Genomic DNA, 23,483 nt, shown 5'->3' on the forward strand with positions numbered 1-23,483 from the left:
AGTGAGGTCACATCATCCCAAGTCACTCTTATGAAAATGAATGAAACTTATTGGAAATAGCTGTAAATGTTAATACGATGACTAGGGAAGACTTTGATTTTATTTCACAACCGGATTTGAAAACACGTTCATCTGTAGATGGGATTTTGATGTTTCTATGCGAAACCAAAAATGAAGCTTTATCTGGAGGGTAAGACAAGGAAAAGTAATGGTGGCTATGATCAGAGTAAAAATAATAAGAAAAACAGTAACTGGAATTTTTTGAGCTCTTCTTTGGGTCAACTATGGTGGTAACTGATTTCCATAATTTATTTTCATAAGAACCTCTTCAGGTAAATAATTTATTTTCTATATGCTACAGCAAAAGAAGCAGAAGCAGAATAGGTAACAATAACTTGTTTTGTGTTACACTTATGCAGCGGTTTGAACATTCAAAGTCCAGAGCCCACAGTTTTAGCCACCATCTGGTAATTCTACCTTTTCAGTTATTGTCATCCCACTTGTGGCGTGATAACCAGCAACATTCAGAATTCATGTTCCTAGTGACATTCCTAAAAGACCCACAGAATTACCAGAAAATAATATAGTTTTGCATATGGGTCAGTTGGTTGCAAGTAACACAATGCTATTCAAACTTGCTTATCTATGTTAATTTTAGATAACCTAAAATTAAAGTACATAAGATAAGGTTAAGTAAATTAGGCAATTTGCTGGAAGAATAAAGGGACATTCTCATGGAACTCAAATGCAGGACTGACAAGGGACGAGACCAGACAGCCATCAGGGTCCTGGATTAATCTCTCTCTGTCTCCAGAGCTAAGTGGTCTCTCGTCTGTGTTTCTCCCTGGAGATACGCATTTTTTCTCTGTGTCTATAGGTAGTTCTCTCTGGTCCAATACGCCCGTGGCCTCCAGCTCACAGGAGGTTTCCACTGAAGCAGCAACAGAACCTAAACCAGTATCTCTAAAACCCAAATATAAATTCCTAGGATAAGGAATGGAATTTGATCAGAGGGCTACTGTCCGTTTAAGTACTAGAGGATGGGAGAGTTTTCCAAGAAGTTGTGGGACTGGAAAGACATAATTGGCAGATAACATCCTTGGGCCTAATCAATACAGTGATCCTCTGTGGACAGTGTGATAAGGATATTGAGTGCAGAGCACCAGAAAAATGGAAACAGTGTATGGATCTTATTTAGGAAGGCCTGGCTTCAGATTTGCTGTTCTTTATTTACTACCTGTGCTAGCTTTGGCTGATTTTATTAATGTCAGTTTGCTTCAATTTTGTCACCTGTTAAACCACAACAATAATAAATGCCACCTTCAGCTGTTAGAGAATTCCATAAACTCATTAATGCAAAAGTTTCCCCAACTAAACAACAAATAAATGTTCATCATTCTTTATTGTAGATGAGTCAGTTTTATATTGAAGACTGTATTTGTGTGTGTGTATGTATTTAAGAAGCCATCCATTACTGGGTACACCATCAGTTTTAAGAATAATTTTGGAAAGAAAGAAACACAGCTAGGAAGTTAATTTTGATTAATGTAAATAAATGTTCTGCTCTGTAAATGCATCAGAATAGAGGAATCATTTTAATTAAAGACTGCATTCCCCAATTTTGCCTGATAGTGTATGATTTGTGATAAGTATACAAGAGAGGGCAAGAGCTATTCCCCGACCTCGAAACAAGAGGCAGGTATTAGAACATCATCCATTTGCAGCAGAATTGATCAGAAGAAAATAGTTTTGACCCGTAAGTAACATCTCTTTTTGAAAGCTAGCAGCCTCCTGCCTCCGACATGGAGGTTAAATCCTAATTATCTCCGCAGAGAGAGATGGTGGGGCTGTTCTGACAATGGGGTGGAAAGGTCTGAGAGTGGCATTTATTTAATAGAAGCCACAGTCACTGTCTTGCAGCTGCTTCCTCTAATCAGAACGTTTTGTTTTCCAGTTCAGGTCCCCCTGTGAGGGAGCCCGCATGCTGGGGTGCAGATCGTCTGTTCTGGGAGCTGGGAGCTCTGGTCCTTCTCCGTTTTGCTCTTACTAGCTTTACAGCCTGGGAGCCAATTAACTTCTCCAGGCTTGGGTTTCTTCATCTAGTTCAGATGTGTTCCACAGTCACCTGTGGATCTAAAATGTATTATTGATGTTCCTTTTTGTACATAAAATGTGTGATATTTCATATACACTCTGTGGTTCAGTCAGGGTAACCGCAGGAAAAAAAATCTCCTCAAAAGGGTTTCCTAGGAGAGAGTTCAACAAAGGACTGTGCTCGGAGCTCAGGGCAATGCTGAACGAACCAATCCAGAGATGGCATCACGACCATGCCTGGCTTGAAGGGATGTGGGAAGAAAGCATGCCGCTGGAGCCCAGGAGAGCTGGGCTGGGCAGAGGGTGGCAGGGCTCAAGCTATGGTCACTAAGATGCAGTCACTGCCCGTGAGATGTGAATCTTCGGAGAGAGCTGGGGAAGGTATACTTCCTCCTGTTGCTGCCTCCACGGGCCAAACACAGCTAGAAGTCAGGTGGAAGGGAGGCAGGCGATGGAGTCCACAGACAGAGCCCTTCAGGGAACAGAGGGACTCATACCCTAGTTTCTTTCCACCTTGATCTACTAATTAATTTCCGTAAGCTCATCTCTTAATCATCAGCATCACTTAAGTCTCAGGCCTCACCTTATCTCACCTCCTTGGTTCGCACTGTGAACCACCCATTTCCTCCTTTGTCCTTGGATCCTGGAACACAAAACTCTCCTCCTTTCCTCTTACTCCTCTCTGTTCTTTGCTGAGCACCCCTCTTCCATTTCCAAAACTCGATATCTTTCTCTGCAGAGAACTGTCAGGCTAGTTGTCCCAAGTAATTGAAATTCCTCAGCTTTGATCATGTCACTTCACAGCTTAAAACAAAACAAACAAACAAAAAAATCAAGCAAGCAAAAAACTTCCAGCAACTTGTTAATCCAAACAAATGGAAGGTAACTCTTTATTTTGACTGTCCATTTCCGGTATCTTTCAATTCCACATCCCGTTCTGAGCATTTTTCCATCTGTTCGTCTACATACATAGAGAAACTCTTAACAGAGTCTATGAGTTTATCAACATAGACTTCCATTTTGATTTTATTTTTTTAAATTGAGGTTTAGTTGATTTACAATGCTGTGTTAGTCTCTGGTGTACAGCATAGTGATTTGGTCATATGTGTGTACATATCCTTTTTCACATTCTTTTCCACATTCTTTTCCATTATGGTTTATTACAGGATAATGTGTATGGTTCCCTGAGCTCTACAGCAGGACCTTGTTGTTTACCTATTCTGGATATAGTAGTTTTTAATCTGCTAATCCCAGATTCCTAATTTATCCCTCCGCCCTTCTTTCCCCTTTGGTAACCATAAGTTTGTTTTCTGTGTCTGAATCTGTTTCTGTTTTGTAAATAAGTATATTTGTGTCATTTTTTTTTTTAAGATTTCACATATAAATGATACCATATGATGTTTGTCTTTCTCTGTCTGGCTTACTTCACTCAGTATGATCATCTCTAGGTCCATCCATGTTGCTGCAAATGGCATTATTTCATTCTTTTTTATGGCTGAGTAATTAGATCTCCATTTTTAAAACCTTTCCCTGCAGAAAACATGTATTTCCTCTTCTGATGTTGTCTGTACTATTCAGGCTGGTGGGCTCTAGGAACCAACCAACACCTCAAACTCTCAGCGGTTAGACACAGTGAAACTTTAGTTTTCGTTCTTGAGGATTCGCGTGGCACAGCTGAGCAGCTGCTCTCCTTGAAGGTACTCAGCAATGCTGTTCCACCAACTCAACACAAGCCCTTCTCTGTGACTGAGTCAGATAATACGAGGGCTTTCACTGCCTCAGCCTGGATGTGAGATGCACTTCCACATGCACTTCATCGGCTAGCTAGCGTGCATCTGATGCCCTTGCCTCACCGCCACGTGCTGGGAGTGTAGACCACTCTGCATGGAATCCTTCCACCGTCTTGACTAACTGAATCAGTACCCACCCTTCAAGGTCTTTATAAAATATTACTGGCCCATTTATAAAATAGCACCAACCTATTTAAACTTTCCCCAACGTCCACTTCACCTTCCCATCAACTAGGTAAATATCTGCAGACTTTAAAAAACTTTGTATCGATAGCTAAAATAATTCAAGTAATTATCAATGTGATAGCTGTGTGTGGTTAAAAACTTTAAATACTGAAGAATAAAAAGTGAAAAGTAAAGACTGATCCCCACCTACACCCTCAATCCGCTTCCAGAGACAACTGATCACCACTTGTAAGTTTTGATTATAGTTTGATGCTTTTATTGTATATAAAGGCATACGTGCCTGGATATTTTTACACAAATGGAATCATGTTAGATATACTGTTCTGTCCTTTGCTGTTTTCACTTCTTATGTTTGAGTTTTTTTCCTACACTAGCTCATAGAGAACTAACTCATTCTTTTTTCACACATAAAATAGTATATCGACATAATACAATTTACATTATGTCATCCTGTAAGTGAACATTTTTCTTACCAGTTTTGGGCTCTTAGAAAAACTGCTATAACTTCATCATTAACTTCATCATCAATGTGCATAAAAAAATTGAACGCCTATGGGTGAATATCTTTATGAGAAGTTACTAGAAGGAAAATTGCCAGTTCTGAGGGGACACGTGCTTTTAACGTGGAGAGCAGGTGCCAAATCCTCTACCTGCAAAATAAAACAGAACTGTAGAACTGATTTACAACCCTACCAACAATATACGCAAATGTTTTTTTTTTTGTTACCCTCTTATCAACTCTAGCTATTATCAACCTTTTAATCACTTAATTAAATTATATGCTGCTTTAAGAGAGACCATTTATTATCCATCTTTTTGTCTCCTCTGTTGCTTGGTACATAGAAAGCATTCAGTGTTTAATTGAAGGGTTTTTTGTTTTTTGGGTTTTTTTGTCCCATAATTGAATGTGATGGTATTTAAGCTGGAACCTGAATGATGGTAGGTTTGAAGTAGTCAAAGATAAAGACAAAGGATTCCTGGTATCGACAGAATCAGAGACAGGAGCTGCAGAGGGTGGATTTATCTGTATAGTGAACAGCTCGTTCTGTCTGCAGGCGTAGGAGGAGTGGAGGACAAGTAACGGAGGAGAAGGTTGTAATTGTTTTCCTGTGGCTCTTGAAAGTGGGCTAATGAGTTCTGTTTTAATACTCTAGAAAAGGCAGGAAGCAGGGGAACAGGAGTTCTGAGTCCTAGTTTTGCTCCTGACCGACCCTGAGCTGGGATTTGTGCCTCTAGAACTGAATTGCCTCATCCCTAAAATCAAGAGTTGCATTTATTCGTCCATTTTTTTCCATCAATATTCGTACACTTGCCAAGGTGGGCCGGGCAGTTTATCAGTATCTCTGGGTACAACAGTGAATAAGATAGCCCGGTTTCTAATTCTCTCTGAACATCAAGGATCATACAGAATAGGGACCAAATGAAGAGATCATTGTAATACCGTGGGAGGTTGCCCAAATGGGGACACACACTTAAGGATGCCTGGGCACCATTTGTTGGAGCAGCTCATCACCCAGTATGGGCTGACCCGCACAAGCTTGCTGGAGGAAGGGCCAGCGACAGTCATCTTAGGGGTCAGACGTGTCTTCCAGGTCACTGATGAACGCAGCTACCTGGCTTGGAGGGAGCATGGCATCTTTGGATGCTTGTGAGCAAAAATGATGTGTTCATGCCTAATGTTCTATAAATAATTAGCATTCGATTTTGCTTTCTTTAACTGGTTTCATATTTAGCAGCCATTATAAAAGTGAAGCACTTGCTTTAGCCTAGACTTGTCATTACTAGTATATGTTGCTTTTTTAGGGATTTTCATTTGCAAAGGAGGTCAGGTGCTTTTCTCAACTCCCCAGTGCCTCAGCCCCAGGGGCTTTCTCCATTCCGGGAGAGCAGCCTCCAAACTTACATGTTACTTCCTACTCTTGAGGCTTCCTTGTAACACTTTGTGCTAATCAGTTGGAAGTATTCAGGCTAATGAATTGACACAAATGGCCTCGTTAGCTGAAGTTTTTATCTTTCTTTGAGGTTTTGAGTGTTTGACTTCATTTCATGCAAATGAGTCAGCAAGAAGAATTCAGATCTATCTTGGCCCTTGGTTTGTCTTCTGCTTTGTAAAATGAAAAAAATCTTTGGGGTTCACCCTGAGGAAGTGATTTCAAATATGTACTTTATAAATAATCTGGTTATTCATCCAGTTGTAATATATAGATTCAACTTCATTTTGTAAAATTGTGGTGTTTTGAATTATTATTATTTCAATTTTTATCATTGTTATTTACATACAAAGTGATAACGGTAAAATGCTCCTCAGAAGTAATAACCGTGGTAAAAATAATTATTCTTTTGACTTCTATTGCAACTTTCTATACTTAGGACAATCTCAGGATTTTCTGTTTTTCTTGAACTCTCAGTCCTTAGATGTGGGCTCTGTAAGATTAATCTTTAATTTTCTTATCTTTTCATCTGTTGTTCATATGTTTGGCTTGTTTTTTGTTTTTAATTTTGGGGACATTTTCTCCAGCTTATCTTTAAAATTTTCTCCCACATTTTGCACATGTACGTCCTTATTTATAATTTCTCAGAGCTTAATTTTGCCTTTAAATATTTTTTAACAGCATCCTCTTCTGATTTCATGCATGAGTATATTCTCTTATCTAGTGTGGAAATGAAACTTTTTTCCTGTGTATGTATGTATGCATGTGTATATGTATGTTTGTTTTTGCTTTTTTGTTTGTTTTTCTTAATTTTTAATTTTTTGATTTATAATATTGTATTAGTTTTTCAGTGTACAGTGATTCAGATATACATATATAGATACATTCTTTTTCATTGCAGGTTACTACAAGCCATTGAATATAATTCCCTGTGCTGTACATTAGGACCTTGTTGTTTATCTGTTCTGTACATAGTAGTTTGTATCAGCCAGTCCCAAGCTCTCAATTTATCCCTCCCTCTCCCCTACCCTCTCTGGTAACCATATGTTTGTTTTCTGTGTCTATGAGCCTCTTTCTGTTTTGTAAATAAGTTGGTTTGTGTCATTTTTTTAGATTCCACATATAAGTGATATCATATGATGTTTGTCTTTCTCTGTCTGACTTACTTCACTTAGTACAACAATCTCTAGGTCCATCCATGTTGCTGCAAATGACATCATTTCATTCCTTTTTATAGGTGAGTATTTTTTGAGTATTATTTTTGTTTATGTCTCTGTCGTCTATATTGGAAGGTTCTCTCAAATGTCTTATGATCATCAGATTTAAATTCATTTTCAAGAGTAAATCATGAAAAGGTTCATTTGATGTCTGGTGTGGATGGTGGTGATAGGATCAGCAATGTAGGGTGATAAAGTTGAGAGTTCTTTTCTGTTGGTTGGAAGACTATACATTAGAGACTGTGGGTTTTATTCTGGAACTTTCAGATGTTCTTGCAGGGCACCACTTAATGTTCTCTCTGGTGACTGTGACATCAGTCACTCATTACTTCCATGCCATCCAGGAGAACTGTGTTCTGTGACGACAGGTGTGTCCTGTACTTGTGCTGTCAAGTACGGTGGCCACTAGCAACACATGGCTGTTGAGATCTTGGATGGTAGCTCCTGCAATGAAAGAACTGGCTTTTATTTTATTAAATTTCCATAATCACATAAGGCTAGTAGCTACCATATTTGACAGCATAGTTCTAGACATTGGGAGGAAAAGCAGATTGGAAAATTTCAGTGATTTTACTGACCTTTACTAAACTCCAATTTAGTCAATTACTTATTTTCAAATGACTGCTGTATTTGATGTCTTCTGGTCTTGAACGTTTCCAAAACATACACCTCTTACTCCCCATGGTGATAAATCAAGAGTAAGCACAAAGTAGGAAGGGGAGGTGGGGCCTGCAGGTGCAACCACTCTTTATAAAGCACCCATTACTTTTAGAGCCCCAAGTTTCACCCCAAAGGTACTTGGTGTCCCAAATTCCTGATGCTCGCTGTGACTCTGAGGGATAAATCAGATTGATTGTCTTCCTTTTATTTTTTTGGGGGGGGGGCTGCTCCTTCTTTAAGTCTAGACCTCATCTTTTTTTGCTTTGTTCCATATTTGTGATATAGGGCCATAAATATCTCCTGTTGATTCTGGTTCTTGTGTTTCTTGAATTTTTTCAGGTGACAAACCAAAGGAAAAAGGGACAAATTTATTTATTCCCCGTCTTATGATAGACTTGTTTTATCTTCTACTTGAATTTGTTGTGATTCCATAACACTGCCTGGTTATCTGACTTTCTTCAAATATTGAGTTTAGAAATTGTGCCAACCACCTTAGAAATTTCTTAAGAGTTTATTATCTGTAGTTTTTAAAAACTTTATCATTTGGCAATATGTTATGCATGTCTGCATAGGAATTCATAGCATTAGTCCAGACTTATCCAAAATAGTGATCCATATTTAGTTAGAAAATTTTATTTAATTACCATGTTTTCATTTTTTCCTTAACAAAGTGATAGAATAAATAACTGATACATCTAGTATATTTTATGAGTAAATATAATTTAGTTTATTATGAAATTAACATTTAAAAATTTTACATTAAAAATAAAAATAAAGCATACTGAATCCACTAATTTGTCCTTTTAAAAACCAGTGTATTATACTGATATGATTGATTTTATATCCGTTGGTTTTATATAACTGATTTTAATCAATACAGTTAATTACATAATCTTAAACAAAAAAACAGGGGGAGGGTATAGCTCAGTGGTGGAGTGCATCCCTAAAATGTACAAGGTCCTGGGTTCAATCCCCAGTATCTCCATTAAAATAAATAAACCTTATCCCCCACCAAAAAGGACAAAAGAAAAATTTAAAAATCAAAATCAAGTTAGAAGGCCTTATTTGGGCATTTTTTAAATTGGAAAAAAGTAAGGGTATATATCAAAATAGAAATACTCTACTATTAGAAATCAAAAAATCCGCAGACTTCTCTATTTTCTTTCAACTTACATACTTTTTGGTCAGCCTTAAATATTTGTTCTACATGTACTGTGACTTTAAGTAAATACACTCTCTGAGCATCAGTTTCCTCACCCGTGAAACAGGAATAACAACACCAAACTTCATATTTGTGTAGTGGATCAGCATTACAGTCAATAAATGCTTGGCACATGGCAGATACTCATAAACAGGAACTATTCTAGTTAACCTGGAGAAGTTGTCTCCTATGCAAACCTTGCAGGAAATGCTCAGGCAGCTTAGGAAAACCTTTGGCTTTAAAAATGTAAAATGCAAACTCTTCCTGTTTAATGTTTCTATTTTTGATACTCCACGTGACTGACCCATCCAATAACCATGTGTACAATGTTTGGTATTTGCAAGCACTATACTTCTCCTTTAAAGAACCCTTCCAGAGCCCTTTCTCACTTTTCTCATTCTCACACATGCAATAACATTTCAACCAGATCTATAAAATGGCTTGTCCAGCATTTGCTGTTAAGAGGGCTGGATGTTTGTCCACAGTGGGAACCAGTATTTATTTTATAGTGACCTCCTGTAGAAAAGTCTGTGTGACCCCAGATTCCCATTAAAAAATAGTTGAAGTTCATTTAGAAACCACTGCCTTTTCTGGGGTCATTCTCTTCAAGCACCTTTATAAAGGCGACATTGGAAATACTTTTTTGAGCACGGTGGGTGAACTCAAGGATGCCTTGTTCCATTTAGGTCAGTCACAGAGAGAATTCCTATTAAGAGTTTTCTGAACATTAGACAACAGACTGAACTTATCCATAATCATTAAAGAAGTTGAATAAATAATACATAGTTTTGAAATTGAATAGATCTGTATTTGCCTCAGAAACCAGGAGAAACTCTAGAGAAACTGGGTGTGGTTTATTAGAAATTAGAATTCACTTTTCAAGTCCCTAAATATTTATTTACTTTACCTAAGTCATAATACCTAGTTTGTGCTTTAAAGCACATACATTCATATAGTCATAAATTCACTAAGGGCATAAATTGATGCTTGTGATTTTTTTTTTCTTCCAGGATGCAAGCCAATGGAAATTATTTGAGACTCCAGTCTCTTGTCTATTGGGCAGAAATCCCACTTTCTTTAGTTCTGAACAGTGACATTGCTCCACTGTCATTAAATCCAATTATAGAATTTGGTCCAGTTATATTTTTTATTCACATGTAAGTGATCCAGTTGGGAATATATTATACAGTACCTGCCAGCTCATTTCTCCTAAATTTCCTTCTTAATGACCAAGCTTAAAATGCTTCTATGTTTTCTAAAATTATTATTGTGGATCTTTTCTCCCATTAAACTAAAAGCTACACACATCTGTGGTTCTCTATTATTGTATTTCCTTACCTTTTTGAAACATTACTTTAAATATAAAATTGAAAAATAATTTGGAAATGAGGTATGTGTGTATAATTTTATCCATATAAAATATTAAGCTGAATATATCCTCATAGATACGAAGTTCGAAAAGGCTGAAAAAATCAGCACTTACTTCCAAGTCTGATTTCTCTAAGACTCTCATGGTTATCTTTTATCATAAATAATTCAGCCCTTTATGAATTATTATAAATGTATTTGCTAAAAGGTGTTCCATAAAGAAATAGTTTTTTTTTTAAGGTATGGCATGTGAATCAGTAGATATCTTGCTAATTCCGTTTAATTCTTCTATTTTGCAGTCTCAGTCATTTTAGTTCACATTTTGTTTTTCTCTACTCATTAAATGTTGCCTGGGCCATTGTTCAGACATGTCTTAGTTTCTGTTTCTTCTCCTTTCTTCCCTATTCAACCGTCTCTCCACATGAATGTTGGATTAAACTTTCTAAAGACTGTCTATGATGTCATTTCCCACCCATTCAAAAAACACATTCAAGGTCTTTGGTGAGCTTACCTTAAAATAACCTTCCTTGGTTTATCACCTACTCCTATTCAATACTCCCAGATAAATTACAGAACGCTCAGTCGGCTGAAAAAGCTCTGCTACCTCCATGCCTTTCTCATCCCGTCAATTTTTATATGTCATTGCCTTGTCTGATGTGCCTCTCAGCACCCCTTCCATTTTTGGGGTCCTACCCAACTCTCAAGTCCAGGCTTCAAAGCCATTTTCCACTGAAGTCTTCCTCCTTTACTCCCGTCAGAGATCACTCTCATGTTTTCTCTTTCTCCCTTCCAAACTTCTATGCCATTTTATTTGTATGTTGTTTGTTACTCTGTGTGCATTCTGTTTATAAGTTTAGTGGAGTAGATAAAATACGTGATTTTTCTCTAGACACTTATTTTTAATAACACAGTTTCTAGCTCACATATGTTGAAGACAGATGCAAGAATTCTGCTTCTTCCATTTATAAATATTGATGCAACGTGCGTTGCAGGACTTCCTGAGTCCCATGATAACACAACTTGAAAATAATCTCTCTGAGTGTTCCCATTAGAAAAAAAAATGAAGCCACTAATTAATTAGGTTATAAATTAAAACCAGTTGACTAAACCTTGAACTGAAACAGAGCTTTATTTTTAAATCAAGCCCTAATTAATTAGTTAAAATACCTTGTTTTTTAGGCCAGTCATCAGTATCTTTTTCAAATCTCTGAGTACGCCAACTGTTGGCTATAATATTATCCAGCATCAAGTTTGCTGGCATAATTTGACACCTGGAAAAACCTAGGGAAAACTAGCATAGCTGTTATAAAAGTGAAACTTGCCAACTCTTCAGGCTATATTAGCAAAGGGACACATTTCTGAGACCAAATTAGTGGTTTTCAAGTCTGCAAGTGGGAAGAAACATCAAGAAGTTTGTCACAAGGCTGTACTCTGTTTTTTCCTTCCATCATTAACCTCAGCTGTATCTGGTACCTATGAAGAGAAAAGAAAAGGTGGGAGTGGCAAACACTCAAATCCCCCTCCTCAGGAACACTTCTGATTATATTATACTCCAGGCTTCTATTTCCTCATTGTATCACCCGAAAAAATCAGAGTGTAACTGAGCAGAACCCTATGGTCGTCATTGGTGGCCATCTGATATCTGTAAATGGTGTTTGTAACTGCTTAACTGTATAATGGTTTAAAGGTTTTTTTTTCATGCTCTTAGTGACCAGAATTAGGCTGGAGAGGAGGGAGTTTTGAGGCGGGGCAGGGGTCTGTGCAACCCCTTGTAATGCTGCGTGCTGCATCGATCATGCCCAGTGCCCTGCTCTTGACCCCAGTGCCCTTCTCCTGACCCTGACACCTCAGAAATGGCAGTTGGGTGTTCTGTGCATCTTGTTGTTCATAACTTGCCCCAACTGTGAATATCTGCAGTTATTTTTAGCCTCCTGTGGTTTCCTTGTATCCTGTTGGTTGAGGTGCAAGTCTCAGCCTGCAGCAAGAGGTCTGAGACCTCAGGCTGCCTAAAATGCTTGAAGCATTTATCAACCTGACTTTAAATTGCACAAGTTTTTCTCTAGAACATTTTTTCTACAGACCTCCTTCCTAGCACCCTTTGTTCCAGACACAAGAATATTATTAGAAGAGCCCCAAAGCTGGAGGTGAACTTCCAGCAAAGGGAAGGGGACCGCTGTACCTGCAAAAACAAGAACAACTTTGCAACAAGTTGTTACCTCATATTTGACCTCTATGGAAACTAGCTCTGCCCCTTAAACTCTTGAACTTTTACTGTAAAACCCGCTGCCTTCTCTCCCCAGCAGGCTCACAGTCTTAGAGGCATTAGCTCACTGTGACCTCCTTTGCCTGGCAAAGAAATAAAGCTGCCTTTTCTACTTCATCCAAAACTCTCCTGAGTCTCAATTCGGTAAGCAGAGTACAGAGGCCATGTTTCAGCAACAAGAGGATGTTGATGGATGAAAAATCTGTCTTCTGACTACATCATAGAGCTTGTGGACTATTTGAAGGTGAGACTAGAAGTCTCCAAAGAAAAGTAAGGTCCCTTCTTACGAGTCTCCCCAGCTCTGTCAACAGAATAGAGTAGTTTGTGACTTTTTAATCTTTTCTTTGCTCTGTAATTTTATTTATTCATTTAATTCTGTTATAAAATTACTGACATGTCAGTAAATTATTCTCAGACTCAAATTACCCTCTTCCCTTCTTGCCCATGCTAAAGTGGACCTCAGAGCCACTTTGAATAACTTTATTCCTTGTGTCATCTTTTTTTTTTAATTAAAAGATGATGGAGAGTTTCTGTGAACTTTTGCAGTAAAATGTTTATTATGTTTCAGTCAAAGCTGCCAAATTACTGCTTCTCCTGACCTGAAAAATTAAAATTTGTTTACAATGTGAAGTTGCATTGATATCAGTGCCTCTAGGTTGATGTCTTCAGAAGAGACTGAATCCACAATTAGGTGTCATGCATGCTTTTGATGAAAAACCACTTCAGGATGAAGGATTGGAAGTTGATGGTCCATGTATGTCGGTGTTTATGGAAGATGACTCTGGGACTTTGATGCTTATCTTTTTTATTTCTTTCTTCTGGGTCTAGAAGGTTTATGTCTGAAGACAGGTTAGTTTGCTTCACCAGGAGAGTTTTAGCATTGTTTCTGCTGCTTAATAGTCACCTGGGTTAGAAAAGTCCAGTTTGGCTGAGAACGATGTCTTCCTCTGTGGGAGGAAGGGCTGCCTTTGGGCGGATCACACTGAGCATAGCGTCCTGGGGTAGAAGAGAAAACTTAAAGAAGCTGGAAATTTCTAGAGGTGGTCTGGAAGTCAATGTGGCTCATGTAGTAGGTATGCCGTTGTCCTGTTTTATGTGTATGTGGGCTCCTGGTGCCAAGGGTGCTGAAGTGAAGACCTGTGCAGAAGTAATGGGGCTTGGAGGCTGAAGCTGAAAAAGGTGAGAAGCCTCATTGCTTAGAGAGCCCACAGTGACCACTCCAGGCGTCTGTTGGGCCTGGAACAACAATGGATGAAAGCTTATTGGTGAGCTACGTTCTCGTCCCTGGGAGAAATAGCTGGTGGGGTTCGAGTATGTGCTTGTCTGATGGAGGTACAACAGACCCCTGGTGTGTGTGAGCAGTGACAAGTGTGCTGCTCAGGGTTTCTTTTTTGCGTTCCAAACTCTATTAAGACAGATGTATCTTTTTAAGCCTGGGCTAGAGAGTGTCACAACTACCCAACTATTTAATATTGGTTAAGAAAGGTTAGAACTTGAATTAACTGTTGGTTTTACCAGTGGTGACAAATGAGCGGTTTAATGTTGTACTGTATGGATCGACTACATGATCCATAAATGTGGGTTGATGTCCATGCATTTTTTTTTAAATGTGTATATATGATTATCGTTACGGCTCACTAGCTAATTTCAAAGGGCAGTTGTATCCTAAGTCATAGATTTTGCTTCTTCTTTTCATGGGTCATGGCTGGAAGCTCTGATGACTGAATGACATTATAAATGAACATAGGATTGAAGAAATTGAAAAAAGTTTTAAGATCATTTATTGGGCATAGGGCAAGGTGGAGGGACTCCTCTAATTTAGTTTTTACGTTTTTTCCTCCAATCCTTATTTATGTTTTTTCTCCAATTCTTATTTAAGTTTTTCTCTAATTCTTATTTGTTTTTCTCCAATTCTTACTGATTTTTCCCCAATTCTTATTTAAGGTTTTCTCCAATTATTATTTATGTTTTCCTCCAATTCTTATTTATGCCAAATCAAACACTAAGCTTAAAATTTCCAGTTCCTATGTCATGGCTGCTTAAAGGGCCTCTAGTGGAAACTGTTATCCACCCAGATTCCCTCGATCTCCTTGACTGTATCTGTGTGGGCGTCCCAGCTTTGGTGTCCTTTTGCTTCCTACAGTCTGAACCTTTGACTCTTCTTCATCAAAGAGCCGTCGGGCTGCTAGACCCCAGGCAGAGAACCAGAAGTCTCTGGAAGTTTAAGAGCCCTGGATAGGTCCTTGGCAATGATTGACAGATGAGGGAATACACAAGCCTAGCTCCCTTACCTTGGATCAGGATGAACCATGGCATCGCCTACACTCCAGACAACCCCGTAGGATCAGGCTGAAGTCATTCTGCACAGGCGGGGGCCCTGAAATCCCACACTTGATTGTCTTCTTCCGTTTCTCCCCACTGCTTCCCCTGCAAGTTTACCGGTTTTTCCTGGGAGCATGTCTTTAATTATCACTTGTACAGTATCGTCTTTATCTCAGAGTCTGCTTCTAGGAAAACAAACCTAACAGGTCCTTTCTAAAACAAAGTGACACACACCTTTATCTGTTAGCTAGCTCTGTTGCTATTCTTCATTCTATAGTTTCATGACGATGTTACAATCACGGGAAGTCCAGAGGACAAATGTACACTGCAAAATAACGGAATAATCCTGGCACTTCTGGTGGGAAGCATTACATAGAAACCCATATGGTTTTCATTGATAAAAGAACTTTTGAGCACTGCTGAAATGAACACGCAGAAGCCGTATCTGCTTGAATTGCTTCTTATCTTCCGTAACCAATGTCCTTCTGGGACAGCAACGCTAGCGAAAAGCTATCTGTGTTCTGTCTCCTTGGAATTGGACTGCATTAACCATTTCCCCGCCACCTCCCTGCATGTTAAGCACTAAACTGGGAAGCCAGGGTTAGATGGTGAGCAGCCATTGAGGTAGGTCTTTATGGCAAGATAAACCCATCAGAAAGCCTCTTGCCTCTGGCCAGTGCCCTGGCACTTTTCTTTTGTTTGTTTGTTTGTTTTTCCCCTTTTTAAACTTTTTTTTTTCCCTGCAGTTTTCTGGGACTAGTTTATCTTTTAGTTTCAGAACACCTTTTCTTTTCTGTCTTCCATTGCAATTTTAAACAAAGTCTATAATATATTTTTAGGGACCCAGAAGCAAAAATAAGCTCTATTCAAGTTTTTAAAATACGTTATGTGTACACATGTACGCGTGTACGCGTATACGCGTGTGTGTGTGTATGCACACGTATTTCTGGCGTGGGGTGGGGATTGTGTTTAGAAAGGAAAATTTACTACTAATACCAAAAGCAAAGGATGGGAAAAAGGCTCTGCTTTACTCAGGTGCCCCTTCCCCAGCCTCCTCTGTTTCAGTTAAACTCATTAACAGAGATGGAACCTTGTCCACAAAAAATAGAATAAGAGTCATTTACGTTTCAGACGTTGTTTTGGATGTTCTGGCCCAGAATGGGCTCTAGTCTGAGGGTGAAGAGATGGGGATGAAAGATTTATCTGGGAGGTGAGGTGAGCCAGCATCATTGCTAAGATCACCCCACGGGGCCAGGGAGGCGGGGAGGAGGGAGAAAAGGCAGACCCTTGCTCATCACATTGCAACACTAGTCCTAGTCCAGTCATCCTTCCTGTTTTTTTTTTTCTTCTTCTTTTTTTTGAGTTATAGTCAGTTTACAATGTTGTGTCAATTTCCAGCGTAGAGCATAACTTTTCAGTTACACATGAACATACATATATTCATTGTTGCATTCTTTTTCCCTGTGAGCTATCACAAGATCTTGTAGGGAGATTACCTGAGTGCCAGTGGAGGGATCACAAGCAGGGCTAGTTGGGAGTAGAGGGATCAAAGGGGAAAGCAGAAACAGACTACCCATGGCCGCAGGAGGAGGCACTGTGTGAGCTGAGGCTACCTTCCTCTGGTGGCGGTAGCCGTGTCAGGGACTCTCTGAGGTCAGGCCAGGATCTGCTCTGCGTGGTGGCATTTCACAGTCGACCAGCAGCTTGCTGTACAGGCTGTATTTCAGCCCTCGTCTCTCAGCCAGTATGGGGAATACAGTGCATTACCAAAAAGAAAAAAAAAAAAAAAAAAAAAAAAAAAGGCCTGCCTAAGAGATCCACCGTTTCATGTGATTTAGAGCCACGAATGGCCCTGTGTTCTGGAATGCTTTTCCCTCGTGGAAGTTTTGTACTTTGATTGACAGATTCTAACTGCTTTCTACTTAGAAGAAAATGGAATAGGTTTTATTCTTGAAAGGTTCCTGTTGCTGGGATTTGAAATCTTAAAATAGAAGTTGCCATTACTTTCATATCTAAAAGATCTGATTTGAGAACAGGAGTTCAAGCAAACTGAAGCTTTACTGCAGATAGGGTTTTTGATGTTTTTTTTTTTTTTTTCTGCAAAGCAGAAAATTACACATAATGCAATAATTGGTTTTTTTGTTTGTTTGTAAGAAGACAAAGTAGGAAGACAAAGTTAAGAAAGAGGGAAGGCTTTATGAGAAAATATAAATACTATTACAGAGGACACAGTGAGAAGAGAGAAGTATAGGGCACGGTGATAGATTGCCATCTGTGACAATCATTAAAGTGTTTCTCTTGGTGTTTATTTTTTATTTTAAGAGTAGTATCCTTTCACACAGACACTAAATTGTGATAGATAAATAGGTCATCAGACTGGAACACAGATGGAATACTGGAGAATGGTATCATTTAAGGTAGGGGCAGAGGAAAAGGATCATGTAATAGAATTGATGGAGAAGCAGCAAGTGTGGAAACACAGCAGGAAAGCTACATGAGGTTTCATTTGTCTCAGATAAGTCAAGAAAACTACAACTAATCATAAGTGGTGTGAGAATTTCTTATGTGCCAGAAAAATATATGAATTCAGTCTTTTGCAAATATGATTGCACTTGCTTTCCCACAACATATCTATATGTCACATGCTGTTATCTTAATTATACATATCCAGGCTTCAAGAGGTTAATTAACTTGTCTAATATTGTTACCGAGTACAAGCTTGTACTGCTCACCCCACGACAGGCCAACAAATTGAGAGATGAGTTCTGGGGGCAAGGAATAGTGACTTTATTCAGAAAGCCAGCAGACTGAGAAGATGGTGGACTAGTGTCCCAAAGAAGCATCTTGCCTGGGTTTGGATGCTAGTTTCTTTTATAGAGCAAAGAGGGGAAAGGGGGTGAGGAGGTAAAGTAAGATAAGGCAATAAGCTGTTGAAAATATTTTCTGGTTTTGGCCAGACTCTGGAGGGGATGTGCTAATGTCTTCCTTCCTGCAGCCATTTGCGGGTGGGCCTGGTCAGGGTGTTTCCTGTGAGCTAAACAAAGCTTAAGGCTCAGGCACAGGAGGCAGGGCTCCCCGAGATGGGCCATTATGTGTATTTTAACCCTCAGGCAACATCCCTTTAGTGATTAACTTGCAGCGAAAGCAATAGAATATGAAGTTTCAAGTAAAAGAAACTCATCCAATATGGAGTCAGATTTGTTCTTCTGTGTTACGACATCTCACCACTAGTCGGAGTTAGGAGTTGATGCTTGAAGGAGTGTCAGGCTTGAGCAGCTGGTAAAGATAAACAGCAAATATCAAAAGAGCTAAGAATTCAGATGCTTGATTGATCTATGATGGGGATTTTGTATAAAAAAAATGTGATGGAAGTATAAGGGAGCCAGAAAGCCACTTATATGAAAGGTCATAGGTTAGTTATTAGAGAAGTTATAACTAATAAGAACTAGGGTTTTGAAAGAATATGTGGGGGAAAAAAAGAGTAGAACTCAAGTCTGTGGACAGAGTGAATTATGCATTTAAATTTGAGGGACAATAAAGTTCCTGGTAAATCAATGTTTAAGGTGTAACTCTGACACTAGGTTAATACATCCTAAATTAAATCCTCTATATGAGGACAATGTAGTCAACATTTGTGAGTTCCTAGTAAGCTAATTTATGTTCTTATAGACTTCACATTGTTGGCTTTTAAAACTACACATTGATTATCATAGTATTTAATCTTATAATCAGCTCATTAAAGGTAAGTCTGGATAAATAATGGTTTTAGAAATTATTAAATTTCTTTCACTTTGCTCTGTTTCCTTAATTATTCAGTGATGTGTCCTTCCCCTCAAGAGGTCTTTGACTAACAGAGACAAAGAGACTCGTTCCCTTTTGGGTAGGTAAAAGAGAGCATTGTTCCACTGGTGACTCTGCCACCTCAGTAAAGAAATGTGTAATGTGGAATTTCAGTTTATTACGATTTAATCCAAAGAGGATGTGAAGAAGCTCAAGAAGCATTTTTCATACTTACTTTTCTGAGTCACCGTGCCTAGCATGGGACTTTAAAATGCTGTATACATACGGGAAATTCTAATTTACTTCTGAAACGGATGGTTGAGTTGAGATTCATTTGAATATTCTGTGTTTAGTTTTTCTCCCGGATCAGATAGCATTACAGATAGCTGATGTAGTTTCAGGGGGGGCTTCTGCACTTCCCTCCTGCCCCTGCCCCTCTCTGCCCTCCCCAGTGTAGAAAAAAGAGGAGAAAGAGAACATGATCACTGCCTCCACTTAGTTAATTTTAATTAGCTTCTGTTCCTGGTATACCAGTGTGAGCCACTTGGCAGTGATTCTGCAGGATACAAAGTCAATAGATAAAAGCAATGCAATTTATTTCTTATGGTGCATCTTTTGAAGGTTCATTGTCAACTTTATTTCATAAACTCCCTTTTTTTCCATGAAATATTTGATGTCTACAAATCTATTGCTATCATATGTCAATTTAAAGCATGATCTAATGTAAACATCGTACTTCCGCTCCAGCTTAAGAAATTGAACATTATGTCTAACTTTTAAAATAATGTGTTTTTTTTCTCCCTGCTGAGTATATCCTTGCCTTCTTATCCGAAGTAATCAAGACCCAGAATGTCTTTTTCACCATTCCCATGTTTTACTTTATTGTTTTAGCCCCAGAGGATGTGCCCTTAAATAAAGGGCTGTTTAGTTCTGCTGCTTCTTTGGCATCACAGAAGTGTCATTTTATATGTGTTACCTCCTCTGTCACTTATTTCTTCCCTCAGAACCATGTGTCTGCGGTTCATCCCCATTGGCACGTTTAGCAGTCCTTGGGTTCTCATCAGGCTCTGTGTCTAAGGCATTGTATGAGCACTGGTCTCTCCCGCTGCAGATTGAGGTCTGGACCCATGTCTCTGCTGTTGTAAAGGCTGTTCCTGTTAACACTCTGGCACATATGTACATGTGCGCAATCCCATGAGTTTCTCTAGAGTCTGTTGCTAGGATTGGAACACTGGATCTTAACTATTCTAGGGTCTTATCTTCAATGGAAGTTCTCCAAAAATCATACCAGTTTTCACTCCCACCTAAGTATATAAGAATTCTTTTTGTTCTACATTACAAATGGTTGGTGCTATTGTACATTTAAATAAAAAATTATGCCAGTTTCTTAGATGAAAAATAGAATCCTGAATTAATTTTGTGTTTCCAGAAATGTTCCCGAATACTAACAAGAGTTGCTAAGCCTTTCACATTTGTGTTAGCTATTTATTTTTCCTTTTCTGTGAAATACCCGTTTTCTATTAGGTTATGAATATTCTTCTTACTGACTGGTTGGAGTTCTTTATGTATGAAAGATATGAACCCTTTGTCAGATTCGTGACTTGTCTTTTTTGCTCTCTTCCCAGGGACTTTTTTTGTTGCAGGGGGTGGGGGCTAATTAGGTCCATTTATTTATTTACTTTTAGGGGAGTACTGGGGATTGAACCCAGGACCTCGTGCATGCTAAGCCCGTGTTCTACCACTTGAACAGGGACTTTTGATGAACAAATGTTTTTAGTTTCAAAGTTATTTGAGCCTTTTTTTGATTTAAGTAAAAAAAATTTTTTTTCTACCATAGGGCTGTTAAAATATTCTTGTCTTCTTAAAGGTAAAATTTTGCCTTTCACAGTTAAGTCTATAATCTACAGGAGATTAGATTTCGTGTGTAGTATGAGGTATAAACCCAGTTTCATCTTTTTCCCTTAAGGGTAAACAGATGTCCCAGCTCATTGACTGATTTGTCGTTTCTGTGTCCACGGCATGACAATGACTTACTGGCCTCAGGTACGCTCCCACCTGAGGGTCATTGCCCTCGCTGGGTCCTCTGACTGAAGTGCTCTCCCCTCTGGTGGCTACGTGTTCCCTTCCTCACCTACTTCGTGCTTTTTCTCTAAAGCTCCTTTTCAGTGAGACCACATTCGTTTACACTTAAAAACCACCACTTGCCCAAACTTACTCAATCTCTCTTCCCTGCTTTATTTCCTCCATCACTCTTAGGACTATTTGAATGTGTTTATTTTCTTACTTACCTCATTCACCTCCCCCTCTCCCCACTATAACATGAGCACAATGAAGAGTAAGAATTTTGTCTGTTTTGTTACTGTGGGAACCCCAGCACGTAGAAAATTCCTGGCCCATAATCAGGACCCAGTGATACCCATTGAGTGAGCAGATGAATGAGCAAATTACATTTTGGAAAGGGATCTGCCCGTGGACTTCTGGACTATTTCAGTGGTCTGTTTCTTTTTCTCTGGGGGGGTCCCAGTGTTCCATGTCTGATAAGACGTGGTCTCTCCATGTTTTCGTTCTTTAAGGGGGGTTTGCATATCCTTGATAACTTCCTCTCCCACATCAATTTTAAAATTATCACATCCATGAAAAAACCTGACAACTATTTGATTCACATTGAATTGATTCTGTAGTTTGATTGGAAGGAACAGAGACATTTTTATTATTTCGTATCTTTCTACCCATCAATATGATTTATCTCTCATTTATATCGTTCTTTAATGTCTTCTATTATATTTTTTAAATTATCTCTCTGAGGTTCTGCACTGTTTGATAAATTCTTATTCTTGCAGACATTGTTAAGTTATTCACATATTCTTTAATTAAATCAGGAAGTCCTTCTCTTTAGCTAAACATTGACGTTATACATTCTAAAAATTAAATCAGAAAATATCTTGGACTTTTGAATAAAGGTAAAACTTTGAAGAAAGCTAGGCAATGTAATTCATCAGCAAATTTCCATTTCACTAAGAGATGAGAATCTAAAAAGAATCTAATTAAAACTACTGAGAAGGCTTAAGGAGGGAAGAAAAAGACATTTTGTTCTTAACTTGCAACTTTTCTCCCTTATGTGACCCATCCCCAGCAAAATTCATTAGTAGTTTCTCCCTTGTGTGTGTAACGATGACCCCGTTCTATAGCAATTATCATAAAACTGTCTTGTGCCATGGTTATCGCTGCACACATCTCTCCTCCCCACTGAACCGCACGTTCATTGAGACCAGCGACTTTATCTTGTCTTTATATCCTCAGGCTCGTCACAGCACCTGCCCTGCCGCAAACGGGCACTAGAAGCTTCTAGGCACGGGTATCCAAAGGAGATAACAGAATGTACTCTCAGTAAAGTCTTCAAAAGGGGCGTAGAAATTGGCCGGTGTGATATTTCCTTCAGATCCATCCTTTCTCCCTAAGGATACTGGTGTTCCCATTCCTCTGCCAGCTCTCCTCTCTTCAGGCTTCCTTCTGGGCTCTTTCTTCTCTGCCATCCCCAGAAACATCAGTGCTCCCCCCAGGAGTCTCTGTAGTCCCCTCCTTTCTAACTTTACTCCAAAGCGTATTCCACATCACCTAGTCTGTGTCACCCATGCCCGCTGTCTTCCCTTACACTGAGAGCTATTAAACTCAGAACTTCAACACTGCACACTTTTAAACCCCTGTGACTTCTTTCTGATTTCCTCTCTACGTAACAGGTTCCAGTCGTGAACGCATTAATTCCCCTACCCACAAATACACCCCCACACACCTTTCTGAAATGTGCCATTTGTTCTGTATTCATGCAATGGTTAATGTTGTCACTCTCTGTTCAGTGACCCAGTGAGAAGAATCAGTCAAATAAATGATGCTGACTTAAAAGCCTGTCTCCTAAAACTCTCCCCAATCTCTCCCTCAAATCTCCCAGTTGCTACTGGCTAACTCATGACCTGGATTTTTCAGGTGGACTTTTGCAACAGCTTTAAAGTCTTCCTGACTCCAGACTGATTTTCTCCCTTCAGGTTCTCGTCTAAATTATTTTTCTGAAGATACAAATATGGTTGCATGTACTTTTGAGTTGGATGTTTTCTTATAGCTTAGCATTGCTCAAAGGACTAAAGTTCAGGTTCATGAACAGAGCCCACATCTTAAGTACCTGGTCCAATATCCCTGGCCACTTGCCTCTCTTCCACTCACACTGTTCCCCCCCAACTCACACTGTTCCCCATTCACACCTAAATTATGAATGTTTACTGACAATATAACATTCTTTTTTTTAAAATCACCTTTATTGTGGTATGGTTCCTGTACAGTAAACTACACATATTTCAGATGTACAATTTGATGAATTTTGATAGATATTTACACCCATGAAACCACCTCCACAATCAACGTAGCTAACATTTCCATCATCCCCCAGGAAGTACAGTTTTCAAATTCCCAATTTATCCCTTCTCACCCCTTTAACCCCTGGTAACCATAAGTTTGTTCTCTATGTCTGTGAGCCTGTTTTTGTTTTGTAGATAAGTTCCTTTGAACATCACATTCTTTTATACCTTTGCATGGGCTTTTTCTGTTATACTTGTCATCTCCACCTACGTAATTCCTACTTACTGAGCCCAAATTGGGTGATTTATATGACGTCTTCCAGGA

The 23,483-nt window shown here is 38.9% G+C and overlaps 1 protein-coding gene across 4 annotated transcripts in view; it reads left to right on the forward strand.

Moving 5' to 3' along the window:
* The window catches only part of ZNF385D (zinc finger protein 385D), a 290,014-nt gene that overhangs the window by 130,836 nt on the left and 135,695 nt on the right, over window positions 1-23,483 (forward strand). Inside the window, exon 3 of one of the 4 annotated variants that reach the window (XM_074371727.1) lies at window positions 20,779-20,855. The exons of the other annotated variants lie outside the window; for them this stretch is intronic. Coding sequence (XP_074227828.1) covers window positions 20,832-20,855 — 24 coding nt within the window. The 5' untranslated portion in view covers window positions 20,779-20,831. The remainder of the gene's footprint in view (window positions 1-20,778; window positions 20,856-23,483) is intronic. 4 annotated transcript variants of the gene reach the window in all.

This window comes from Camelus bactrianus, chromosome 1 (assembly GCF_048773025.1).
Source record: "Camelus bactrianus isolate YW-2024 breed Bactrian camel chromosome 1, ASM4877302v1, whole genome shotgun sequence".
In the NCBI taxonomy this organism is placed as follows: Eukaryota; Metazoa; Chordata; class Mammalia; order Artiodactyla; family Camelidae; genus Camelus; species Camelus bactrianus.